This window comes from Notolepis coatsorum (assembly GCF_963971535.1).
Source record: "Notolepis coatsorum genome assembly, chromosome: 11".
Taxonomy (NCBI): domain Eukaryota; kingdom Metazoa; phylum Chordata; class Actinopteri; order Aulopiformes; family Paralepididae; genus Notolepis; species Notolepis coatsorum.
Genome location: NC_140175.1, coordinates 90,338,944 through 90,352,969, shown reverse-complemented (window position 1 = coordinate 90,352,969; position 14,026 = coordinate 90,338,944). Strand labels below are relative to the sequence as shown.

General features: G+C 40.7%; 1 protein-coding gene across 1 annotated transcript in view; it reads right to left on the bottom strand.

Annotated features, from left to right (window-relative positions):
• Nucleotides 1-1,397: 1,397 nt before the first annotated feature.
• The window catches only part of LOC311236598 (uncharacterized protein), a 30,356-nt gene continuing 17,727 nt past the window's right edge, over nucleotides 1,398-14,026 (bottom strand). The window contains exon 4 of the mRNA XM_084324289.1: nucleotides 1,398-3,730. Coding sequence (XP_084180415.1) covers nucleotides 3,566-3,730 — 165 coding nt within the window. The 3' untranslated portion in view covers nucleotides 1,398-3,565. The remainder of the gene's footprint in view (nucleotides 3,731-14,026) is intronic.

The window sequence follows — 14,026 nt, the reverse complement described above, 5'->3', positions numbered from 1 at the left end:
AGCATATAGGGAACTGCACATTGTATAGGAGTGTACATAGGATCCAGTGCCTTTAAGTGATTTGTTAACATGTCTATTTGTCATGTCTATTCTAGTTATCTTATTTTTATTACTACTATTACTATTGTTTTATTGCACAATCGTAGCGGGCATGGCCAACCGCATTTCACTGTATGCCCTGGTATGTATGTGATGAATAAACTCTTGAATCTTGAATCTACATTATAATGACAAGCTGCCTCGGCCAGTCCTTCATACCAGCGGCTATCAGGCTCCAACCAGTGGGCAGGGACAGCTGCCAGACATCCAACTAGGAACCTCCATCACTGGGTGTCTGACTCCCACCTAAAAGGACAATATATAAGTATGATGCCTGAATTTCCCCAAGGGGATTAATAAAGGATCATCTTATATCACGGCATACGTACTTTATGCATACCGCACTTTAAATGTGTATACTGTAACTGTATACTTCATCAGAGCATATATTTATTTTTAGATTATATATTAGATTCGATTTAGATTATATATATTGTAACTATATTTATTGTAGGGCAAATATAACTGAGAGGGCATACATAACTAGCCCCTTTCGTGACTGTGATGCACACCAACAGGGGTTGGACAAGTGAATCCACACTTTATGTGTCTTTATACCTGTATCACTACACATATTAATACTACAACAATACTCTGTACATACATCTGATTAGCACTATTATTCAGTAGTAGTACTAATTTATATATTTTATACCCAGTTTAATCACCTGTACATTGTATATGTGGTGGCACGGTGGTGTAGTGGTTAACACTGTTACCTCACAGCTAGAAGGTCCAGGGTTCGATTCCCGCTTGGGAAACAGGTTTCCGCGTTGCCAGGTACCCAGGTGGGGTATCTCCTGGGCCTCTCTGTGTGGAGTTTGCATGTTCTCCCCCTCTGTGCTCGCAAGGGTTTCCCCTCCCGATAAGATAAACCCACTGGAAAAACATGCACAACAGATCGCTAACGCTGTCGCATCCCTCACGAAGACGAACAGGAGCACTTGGATTGGTCCCCGGGGCGCGGCCCCACGCCGTAGCCCTTATCTGCTCCAGGCTGCCCTTGGGGGGAAGGACGACGGGATGGGTCAAGCGCAGAGACTCAATTTCATGTGTGTGTCACTGCATGATGAATAAAGACTTCAAAAAGTCCAGTTTATATTATTGCACTTTATTGTTATATTTGCACTCTGGTTGGATGCCAAACTTATTTTCGTTGTACTGTACTTGTGCTTGTGCTGTATGATGACAATACATTTTAATCTAATCTAATAACATAATCTTGGGGGACAACTGTATTTTCATGTTGGGGAATCTGCAGTAGGTAATCAAGGAGTGATTGACACAGACCATACAAGTTAAGGTGGCTCAAACGTTTAATAATAAAAAAAAAAAAAAAAAAAAGTCTCATCCCAAAGACAGCCACAAGAACCACATACAGATACAGAACATAACAAAATATTGTGGTAATGCACAATGACATTGATTAAGTACCTAAGAAACTACTAGATCTATATAGTGTACAAAAAGAAAACAAAACCTGATTACTCTACTTCGCTTCCCAGTGACACATTCAGTAAGGCTACGTTCACACTGCAGGAAAAGGTGGCCCACAGCAGACAGTGTGAACGGCACAAATCATATCAAATCTGATCTTTTCAATTCTGATTTGGGCCACTGTCATAATATGTCCTAAATCAGATACAGGGTGATCTTTTGCGACCTCAGTCTGAGCAGTCATGCTACTTTTGAGTCACTCTCTAGATTGACATTTGTCACAATTATTTACGGCCATCTTCTTTATTCGTTAATTTGCACATGCAAAATCGAAATCGAAACAGCCAAACAAAACAGCAATACATCAGAATTGACCTGTCTCAAACCCTGCCCTCTTTTCTTGATCCTCCAATCACAACTGTCGCTTACCTCGGACAAACCAAGTTTGTCCGAGGTAAGCGACAGCTGTGATTGGAGGATCAAGAAAAGGGGCAGGGTTTGAGACAGGTCTATTGAGTGCCAAGGCTTGCAGTGTGAACGTAGCAGAGTCCCAAAGAACACAGAAGGCACAAAAAGGACGCATGGACACACAATCAAACAACACACCCGCTAACCTCCAATTCCAAATCAGTTAAATATTTGTTCCTATGCACAATATAGTTCCAAGGTAATTAAATCAGTATTTGTGCTAGAGTAAAGTGTTTCCAATAGTTTGCTTCATAAGTCATATTTTTAACAGTAATATTATTAACAGCTAATATTAGGGATGAAACAGTTACCGGTTTTAATGATAACCACGGTAAAATTCCCTGTTTATTAGTAATAATGCTAAAATTGTATTTATCGCTAAAGCGTGTTTAGAAGACGTTCTGCAATGAAAAAATGGCGGAATGCAGACTGAGCTCTGGAGACTTTTAAGAAGCTCCAGAAGTGTAGACGTATTTAGGTTTTTATAAGAGTGCTGAGGGCAGGGAAACTTTATCAAATCCTTTTTTATTTTATTTTTTACATTTTCAGCACATTTTAACAATAGGGAGGTGTAGTGGTTACGTCATTGCTGTTTCCAGTGCAGTCCACCCCTCTTGAAATCGCAATGTATTTCCAATGGACACTTTTCTAAATCGTCTCGTTTAAAACAAATAAAGCATGAACATTCAATCAATCAATCAATCAAATGTATTTATATAGCACATTTAGACATGACACTTGTCAACCAAAGTGCTTCACATAGCTAAGAGAACAAAGAAAAGTATAGAATAAACAAAAAAACAAAACAACAGATAGACAAGGAAACAAAACAACACGTCAACAAGCAAGGCAAAAGTCAAAGTGAGTCAGTGAGTCAGGCCAGGCGATATAGGTGGGTTTTGAGTTTCGATTTAAAAGACTAGATGGAGGGGGCAGATCTAATGGACATGGGGATGCTGTTCCAGAGGTCAGGGGCTGCGACCACAAAAGCACGCCCCCCCCCCCTAGACTTGAAACTAGACCTACGGGTGGTTAAGAGACCCTTGAACATCGGCATGGTGTACCTTTCTGTGTGTATTCATCCACAGTCTATAGCTCAACGTGAAAAAAAATAATCGCAATTAATCGTAAAGGTAGACACCGTTTATGTTTTCGTTCACTGAGGAACTACACTTCACTCTGGCATGGCAGCACTGAATGACAGGCGTTCTACTGGTGTGTAGTTCTTTTTTAACTACAAATTAAACAACCTTATAACTAACTTTATTTCAACGAAAAATGCTTAAACAATAATGTTAGTGATAGAAGGAAACTCATTTTGTGCACAAATGGAAAGCTTGCCAATGTTCATGAGGCAGAATTATTACAATAGCCGATAATACATTTTCCCAATGATAAATCCCTATACGGGTGGACCACGCGGGGAAACTAAAGTGATCAGACTACACCTCCCTATACCGCAATGATATTGAATCATGATATGAAATGTTCATACTGTTACATCTCCAACAGCTATAAGACTCAACTCTCGTGTATCTCCATGCTTTGTGGTCTGCCTGGTTCACCAGGCGCAGGACATCTCGGAGGCAGCGTCACTGTTGCGTCGCGTGCGGATGGGGGACCAGCCAAACTCGGACTGGGCGTCATCGGCCAGGTGCAGGCGGCCCCAGCGCGAGCCGTGTCTGGCCCCTTGCTTCCCTCCCCAGGTACGAGGCTTTGGGTTCATCTGGAACCAGACGGGTCAGACGTTAATGAGGCAGGTGCACACTGTCACTCGTTTTTTTTTTTATCCTGACGGCAGCCGGTAAAAAGTAGCACCTATTGGAGCACCTCTTTGGGTGGTGTACTGTAGTCTGTATACTGTATAGCATAACAACAGTCTTGGTTTATTATGCATCTAACCAAGGTTTTCCACTTTAGGCTCACATAATGTTTTATTTTATTTCTTTATTTTCTTTATGTTTTTGGTATATTATTTTTTCTTTTTTTCGGGCAGTCCAGTAGAGAGAGAGAGAAAGTATGAGGATAGATGGGGGAAGACATTCGGCAAAGGTCGCTGGGTCGCTAAATCTTTAAAGGCGGCCCAAGAGCCCTTACGCGTTTCTCTGATTGGCCGCGACGCCCCACATGACAACGCCGCCGCGCGTCTGCCGCGGAGCGGAGCGGCTCTGCCGCGGCATTATGCAGCCGTAATTCCCCCTCTTTCAACATCGACGGTTAGCTCAACTGGTTCGCCGCCTTGCTGTGGATCAGGCGGTGCGTTGGTGACAAGTTCGAATCCCTTCAATTTTTTCTTTCTCTTTTTTTTTAACGTGCATTCTTTCGCCGGTTAAGTTTAGGCATTGTTTCGGAGTTGGTTAAGGTTAGGGTTAAGTTTAGGCATTGTTTCGGAGTTGGTTAAGGTTAGAAGGGTTAAGTTTAGGCGCTGTTTCGGAGTTGGTTAAGGTTAGGGTTAAGTTTAGGCATTGTTTCGGAGTTGGTTAAGGTTAGAAGGGTTAAGTTTAGGCGCTGTTTCGGAGTTGGTTAAGGTTAGGGTTAAGTTTAGGCATTGTTTCGGAGTTGGTTAAGGTTAGGGTTAAGTTTAGGCATTGTTTCGGAGTTGGTTAAGGTTAGAAGGGTTAAGTTTAGGCGCTGTTTCGGAGTTGGTTAAGGTTAGATGGCAATAGAATGCAGCCTATTTCCGCTCTGCCGCTCCGCTCCGCGGCAGACGCGCAGCGGCGTTGTCACGTGGGGCGTCGCGGGCAATCAGAGAAACGCGGAAGGGCTCTTGGGCCGCCTTAAAATTAGAGGCCGCCGTGTCCAGGAGTCGAACCCGGGTCGGCCGTGTTGCATCGCAGTGCTGTGCCCCACATAATGTTTTTTATGCTTACCTCTAAAATTGCATAGACCACCATCACTTAATAATATACTGTATGCGCCAACAGGAGGTGGGGTTGGCTGGTCCAAAAGCCTTAAAAGGAACACGCCAACATATAATAATTTAATAATTTTAATATAATTTACGCTTACCATCTTTCCCAGAGTCAGACAAGAAGATAGATACCAATTTCCTCTCTGTGTTTTCAGTAGAAAGTTATCCGGCTGCACACTAGCCCAGCTTAGCATAAATTAATGGAATCCGATACGGACTAGCTAGCCTAGCTGTGGTCAAAAATACCTATTTTTTTTTAAGTTTTAAGCTAGGCTAGTGGTTCGTATCCGCTTCCATTCATTTATGCTACTTTACTTTACTATTATGCATTTAGCTACTAAGGAATCTACCTTGCCTATATTACTACCTACTATGATAATATGTCTATACTACTATGCACTCAAGACTGTAGCACTCTGGTTTGACACTGCTTTATAAAAGCATCAGCTAAATTATTAAATGTAAATGTTGCTAGCTTGCAGCCGGATAGCTTTCTACTGAAGGCACAGAGAGGAAGTTATCCATCTTCTTGTCCGACTGAGGAGAAAACGTTAAGTCCATTTCCCATAATGTTGGCATGTTCCTTTAAAAGTGAAGAATTTTTCACCTACAATTTCTGATCCAGTGAACCTGAACACCATGTATGTAATGTAAATGTGTAAGAGGGGGGGGGGGGGGGGGGGGTGCAAAGTGTGCACTCAATGGAAATGTGTTCTTTTATAATGTTCTTCACGGAAATTGATTAGCCAAGGCTAACAAGTCTCAGGTTAAAATAAATATTCATTGTATGATTTCTCTTCTAGTAGACATTGAAAACGGGACCCCAACACCACACAAGGGCATTTGGCTGGTGTTAATTTCCCTCTCTGTAATTTGTGAAAACAGCAGCTTTCCTAGAAGCTAAGAGGAAACCTTTCAACACCTTCCTGTCCTCACTCTTAGCTATTATCATTCCTAGTCTTTGTATGGATTAGACAGTCCGAGATGTTATTTAGGGTTAGTCTTTGTATGGATTAGACCAGCGGTTCTCAAACTACGGGTCACACTCACGACCCAAAGTGGGGTTGTGGGTAGGTGACAGTGGGGTTGTGCATTGGCAAGTAAAATATATATATTTCTTCTATTTTATTTTATGTTCTGGTAACATATTTTGGCTAAATATGCCTCGTTTTATAAATGTGTATCAATAACATAGTGCTGTAATTAAATGTTCTAATAAATATGCATGATCAAATTCAACAACGTGTGCGTTAATTGAGATATTCCTTAATTCCATGTTGAAAGTATGAATGAATGAATGACCTTTATTTATATAGCACCCTTCACAGCACGAATGCACAGGGTGCTTTACACTACAGCATAACATAATGAAAGTGAAATAAATGACAACAATAACAGACAGCAGTTAAAACAGTGAACCAAATTAAATTAAATTAAAATAATTTAAATAAAATCATCAGTCAATAACTAAAAACTATAGGAACAGTGAGGACAAAGGATGCCTATATATGACCAAAAGCCTGTCTGAACATGTGTTTAGCTGTTTTTTAAAGGAGTTTTCTGAGGGGGCAGTTCGCAGGTCCAGGGGGAAGGCATTCCAGAGCCTTGTCACCTCGAAGGCTCGATCTTGTTATAAGCCTGGACCTGGGGACCACCAGGAGGTGCTGATCGGCAGATCTGAGTGAGCGGGTGTTGGTGAAGGGAGTTAGGGACGGATGAGTTCAGTGATGTAAATAGGGGCCCGACTGTGGAGTGCTCTGAAAGTAAAAGTGAGGACTTTGAAGTGAATTCTGTAGTGTACCGGGAGCCAATGCAAGGATGCTAGAATGGGAGTGATGTGACATGATTTTTTTGACCTTGTTGAGTAGCCTGGCTGCAGCATTTTGGACCATTTGTAGTTTGTCTGTGGATGATTTAGTGAGACAGGTGAAAAGTGAGTTGCAGTAATCAAGCCTAGAGGAAATAAAAGCATGCATGAACAGTTCTAGTTCAGAGTGAGATATGATGGAGCGGAGTTTTGCAATATTTCTAAGGTGAAAAAAGCAAGTGCGTGTAAGTGTTTTGACATGTTTGTCTAGGTGCATGGCCTGGTCGAAAACAACACCCAGGTTTCTCAGATGGGGGCGTATGTTTTCTTTGAGGGACCCCAAGTGGGTGGCCACACTAGCTGCAGTCTTCTCAGCTGCTACGATCAGCACCTCCGTTTTTGCAGCATTTAACTGGAGGAAGTTACTCCCCATCCAACTCTCAATGCTGAGCAGGCACTCCTGGAGATGGCTGAGTTTCTTCAACTTATTTGGTTTGAAAGAGCAAAGTAGCTGTATGTTGTCTGCGTAGCAGTGATATTTAATGCCTGTGAATTTGTTGATGAGGAGGCCTAAAGGAAGCATATAAATGGCAAAAAGGAGTGGCCGTAGCACAGATCCCTGTGGTACCCCACATGAGAGGGGGGCGAGGTCAGATTTAAAGGGACCCACAGCCACCAAGAACATTCTCTCCCCTAGGTAAGAGGCAAACCATTCTAGAGTGCTCCCAGAGATGCCCACCCACTCCCTGAGCCTGTCTAAAAGATACGTGATACATTAAGTGTGGGGTCGCCAAATAAAATCCTAAATAAAATGGGGTCGTGGTATAAAAAAGTTTGAGAACCCCTGGATTAGACAGTCTGAGATGTTATTTAGGCACTGGGGGGAAATTACATAATGTCCTCCTTGGAGTTTGGACAGGGCTTACAGTCTTCAGATGGACGAGCCTAAACAAGCTGTTCAGAGTTGCTTCTCCTCAATGATGTCATAAGGCGAACACAAGCAATGTGATCAAATTAGCTTTGATCAATCAATTAGCTGTGCTTTTTTAGAGTCAGGAACACTGCTTATCTTATGTACTGCTCAGTGTTGTAGTATTGGGTGTGGGGTAGCCAGACAGATATGGAAATAATTAGGGGTGTAACAATGCATCGCAATGCATCGATCCTAAGGTGACGATTCAACTGCATCGATTTTAAAATGTTAGAATCGATTATATATATTTTTTGTAATGCATTTTTTTCCCCGGCCGATTTCGTTTTACCTATAGTCCATTCATGCTGAGTGAATCAGTTCCCCCAGCAACATTTGTGTATTCAACATTTTTGTGGGAATTAACTGATCGAAAATGTATCTAATCGAGGTCAAATGAGATTTCATAATGCATTGAATCGTTGCCTGAAGAATCGCAATCGAATCGAAGTGGGGTCAAATATTTACACCCCTAGAAATAATACAAAATGCTATACCCACCAAAAATGGTGAGGTCACTACAAAGGGAAAAAGTGGTACTCAAAAAGAAATTAAAATTAAGATTTAGTTTCTTTGCAAAAACTTGTTCCACAGATTCAAGGAAGTCATATCAAATGGTTTAAAAGATACATACATAAGAATACTCCCTCAATCAATGAACCTAGCACATATCACAGTATTGCACAAAAGTGGCAAAGATCCTTTAAATTGTTCATCATATAGACCCATTAGTCTTTTAGATCACGATTACAAGATTATAACCAAATTATTAGCAAAAAGACTAGAAGATATTTTGCCTAAATTGATTAATCCAGACCAATCAGGTTTCATAAAAGGGAGATATTCTGCTGACAATATAAGGAGACTTTTGAATGTAATAAATCATTTAGACACCAGTCGGAGCCCTTCTCTGCTCCTATCACTGGACGCAGAGAAGGCCTTCGATAGGGTTGAATGGAACTTTCTTTTTTCTATACTTGACAAGCTTAATATGGGACCGAACTTTACCGCTTGGATTAAAGCAATCTATAAAAATCCTAAAGCAGCTGTCATTACCAATGGAGCTCCCTCTGATTTTTTTGCACTAACGAGAGGGACAAGACAAGGATGCCCACTGTCGAGTTCACTCTTCGCGATGGTGATTGAATTGTTGGCGTCATGTGTACGAGACAATATTAACATTAAAGGACTGAAAATGAATAATGAGGAACATAAAATATCCTTATACGCAGATGACATTATTTTATACATAAAAGACCCAGAACAGTCCTTATCACACTTATATAACGAAATAGAACAATTTGGAAAATACTCTGGATATAAGTTAAACTTTAATAAATCAAATGCTTGTTTCCTGCATACGACCCCAACAGAAACAATGTATAAAACATATCCTTTTAATTGGTCTCCAGAAGGGTTTAAATATTTGGGAAAACTAACAAAGGAACATTTCTACACATGTTTTGGCACTGTGATAAACTAAAACGATTCTGGAATTGTATTCATTCATTTACAAAATCTGTATTAGAAACGGAATTTGACTTGTCTCCATGTGCCTACTTACTAAATGAATTACCTGAGATCCAGATGGATCCAAAAAAATTTAAATTGCTGATTGTTATAACATACTTTGCCAAGAAATGTATTCTCCTGTTTTGGAAAAATGACTCTTCGCCCACTTTTGAGATGTTTCAAGATCAGATATCCCAGCTTCTTCCATTGGAGAGATTGACCTTGGAGGAGCATGGTCGAGGGTGGATGTTCCGGGACCTTTGGTCTCCGCTGTTTTCTCGATTGAGCATGGGGGCTGTTGACTGATACGGCTAGTGACGGTATGTGAATATATCCGCATGCTGCCGCTGGCCGTGTCGATTGGTGGTTCTGCTGTTTGGTCGGGGGAGGGGTGGGGACCGGGGGTCTTGGGGTGTCTATCCCCGGTTGTGTATTTTTTGGAGGTGGGTTTCCCTAGTGGAAGAAGTTGTACAACAGACGCGTAAGAGGCCTGTCTGTTGTATAACAATGATGTTGTTGTTGTCATTGTTGTTATTATTTAGTATTGTTTATTTTTATTTTTTATTTTATTATTGTCCTGTCTTTATTTAGTTTTGTTGGCCGCAGGTGGGGGAAAGGACCAGAGAGTGAGATAATTGCTGTGTGCTGTGGGACATGTATCTGCTGTACACCTGTTATTCAAATAAAAAGAAGTTGAGAAAAAAAAAATGATAATAATACCAAATATATAAAAATACGTATGAGAAAAAAATAAACAGTGTAAACAATATCATTAACTCTGAATATAAAAATATGAGAAAAGAAAACAAGACGCCGTCTCGGACTGGTGGGGGCCCCTGATTCGAGGTCTTGGTAAGTCGGAGTGTTAAAGAGGCATGATGCTCTGGTTCGCTGGGGCGCCGGATTTGGGGTCCTCACAGGGTGGGGACCTTGGTTGTTGATACTGGAGATGATAATCAGGTAATCTCGCCTTATGGTACATATGTATGGGTATGTATATATATTTATTACATGGCGTTTTCACATTTGCCGAAATGCTTGCTTGTGATTGGTCAATAGCCCCCCGACAGCTGTCATTATTTTTCAATAATGACCGGTTTTTTCAATAATGACCGCTGTGCGCAGCTGTTCGCAATCAAGCCCACTGACACACACTGTTTCAGTGCAATTAGACACTGCCGTGTTCTGCTGCCGGCGATGACAGGGGGCGGAGCGACGAGCGGAGCCAGAACGCAGCCAGAACCAGTGTTGCGAGTCGATGTAAAATGAATTAGGTATATTGTTAGTAAGTTAGCCATGTAATAAGCGGGATAATGTATAGCTATACTCGGTCATTGTCGCAAAATAATTGACCTTCAAAATAAAGAAAAATTGTGAAAAAAAAAAGAAAAAAGATACATAACATATGTAAATCACAACAAATTTGACGAAAACAAGAAGCGCTGACAATATGTGGGTGGGTCTGTCTGATGTTGTGGTGGGTCTGTCTGATGTTATGGTGGGTCTGTCTGATGTTGTGGTGGGTCTGTCTGATGTTGTGGTGGGTCTGTCTGATGTTGTGGTGGGTCTGTCTGATGTTGTGGTGGGTCTGTCTGATGTTGTGGTGGGTCTGTCTGATGTTGTGGTGGGTCTGTCTGATGTTATGGTGGGTCTGTCTGATGTTGTGGTGGGTCTGTCTGATGTTGTGGTGGGTCTGTCTGATGTTGTGGTGGGTCTGTCTGATGTTGTGGTGGGTCTGTCTGATGTTGTGGTGGGTCTGTCTGATGTTATGGTGGGTTTGTCTGATGTTGTGGTGGGTCTGTCTGATGTTGTGGTGGGTCTGTCTGATGTTGTGGTGGGTCTGTCTGATGTTGTGGTGGGTCTGTCTGATGTTATGGTGGGTCTGTCTGATGTTATGGTGGGTCTGTCTGATGTTATGGTGGGTCTGTCTGATGTTGTGGTGGGTCTGTCTGATGTTATGGTGGGTCTGTCTGATGTTATGGTGGGTCTGTCTGATGTTGTGGTGGGTCTGTCTGATGTTGTGGTGGGCTCCCACAAATACATGTTAATATGGGAAACACAGTCCTACCTCATGATTGGTTCTGGTGTTAATAAGATAAGATATTCCTTTATTGATCCCATTGGGGAAATGCAGGCATCATAGCAGCATGGGTGAGGGGGAGGGGAGGTACAGGGACCATGCTTATGAAGCATCCCCTGCACCACAACGTACTCAGAGGCCAGCCCGCCCTGGCCATCGTCACACTTTCAACGAGAAATTAACTGGCTTACACCCATTCACAAAACCCTCCTTGGTCTGACCCCTCCTTATTTGATACACCTGTTAAAATGGTCATCTACTCCGAGTCCCTATAACACCAGAGCTGCTCCCCATACGTCGCTAGATGTCCTTCGTGTTAACACTTTCTTTGGTCAATCCTCCTTCCAATTTGCTGCTCCCAGCAGTTGGAACGAGATGAAAAATGGACAAATTGACCCCCCTCACTACTGACCTGGAACACACCTGCAACTGTCACCCAGCCTTTTAACTGTAATTTCACTGTTCTGCTTCATGTATTACATACCTTGTAATTTTATTTGGTTGTTTGTGTGATGTATGTTTTAATAATTTCCCTTACCTCTAGTATATATTGTGTATATTTATATATATATATATATATAAATAGTATATCGTCGGTCTCTTTTCCATTTTATTTATACATTTTTTGTCCCTTTTCCCTGTTACCCTTCGAGACGCCATTTTGTCCTCCCGCCAGGCCGTCATTGTAAATAAATAGAAAAAATTTAAATAAACCCTACAGTGCGATACACACAGCAGAGCAGTCATACCAAGTGCATCTGTAAATCCGACATTTCAGAGACGGATTTACAAGCGGGTTCAGATTGCAGATGTGATGATGGGACGGTCAGGTTTATGCGGTTATGCCAACTTTTTTAAACTGTGGATACCAAACAGAAGGAAAAGATGACTTTGAACTGTACAGTGACAGTAATCCAGAACTATTTTATTGCACTGTAAAGAAACTGTGATTTTATAGTATGTCTTTACTTTATGTGCTCAATTCATCATTCATGTCTTTCACATTCTACTAAAACCGGGATGTGAAAAACTGTGATTTTATATGTCTGCTCATTTTACCCTTGCTATTATTTTACTTATATCTCTACGCCCCACTATCCGCTGGGTGCATACTATGACCTTTATCATGTTTTGTAACAGATTACAGAAATTCAAGAAGCCTATTGGAACGTGAGGTTCTGATATGATTTGATTAATATATCTGCATTATTTTATCCCACTTTATGCTTTGCTCTGCTTGTTTTACACTGATTTTATGTCTTATTTCTTACGGATGTAAAGCACTTTGAACTGCAATCCCCTGTATGAAAGGTGCTATACAAATAAAGTTATTATTATTATTATTATTATTATTATTATTATTACTGTAAAGAAAAATATTGAAACAGTCTGCTGTACCTCCTTTGTGTGTCCAGCCCCCTACTCTGACCACTCTTGTGTATACTGCTTACTTATACAATACTCTATATACACTATAGCAGTGGTTCTCAACCTTTTTACACCAAGTACCACCTGAGAACATAGCTGGCTCTCCAAGTACCACCATATGACAGACGTTAAAATACAGTCTATTCAGCTATGCACAGTTCACGCAGGAGGCAAATGTATTCCTAATAGCATTATTTATTGTTAACATTTGTCAGACACAGCCACAATGTACAAAGGGTAGCACTAGAACTAGCAAACTCTTCCACACAACTCATACAATGCAAGGGGCATTGAGAACATAATAACTAACATTCTCACATAGCAAGTGAGAAAATGAAGAACAACTGTATTTCAGCAAATGTACTTAATTCTCTCTCTCTCTCTCTCTCTCTCTCTCTCTCTCTCTCTCTCTCTCAAACAATAACACTATGTAACAACCATCAAATGCACTCACAGCACACACACACTCACTTTAAACATACAACTCACTGCAGCACCCACTTTAACCACTTTAGAACACCTAAGCACACTTTATATTTATTGGCAAAGGATTTGCACTACAACCTAAATTGTACCTCATCCCACCTCTGCTTTGCACTGTATAGTATATTGTATGGTAACTCAGTTACTTCTACTCTACATTGAGCATTGTATATACTGAAATTTTTTGTCTACGTACTTGACTTCTATTTTATACTGCTATACTTATTTTATACTTATCTATTTTTGCCTAGCACAGTCTCTGGAGCAAAACAGAAAGAAGAATTTTGTATAAAAGTATTATGTACTTCTGTATGACAACTAATAAAGAAACTTGAACTTGAACTTGAACTGTTGTTGTCCACTGACAACTCACATAAGCAGGGCCGGACTGGGGAAATAATTCAGGTTGGGAAATATAGTGTGAAATATAGCCCCAGTCAGGCCACTTTCTAAGTGGGGGTCCCCCACCAGGAATAATTTTGTTACAAATACTTAATTTCTTGCATTCTTGTGCAGGAATCTTTGAAACTTTACCCTTTAAATGCCAGTTTGTGTGATGGCATCACAAATTATTGTTAAAAAAACACACAAAAGGTAAAATATTTTCAATATATCAAATGCAAAGTACATTTTCTGGGGGGGATTATTACAGGCTAGGCATGTGTCAATGATTAGCAACAACACAGATTTTGATGAATTTTTATTTTTTTGTAATGTCAACAACTCTTTTCAGAGAGTATTTCATTTTTTATCTGAAAAAAAAATCTAAAAATAAAAATTGTTATGATCAGGGCTGAAGTTGAATAAAAGATTTATGACTGTTTAGACTGC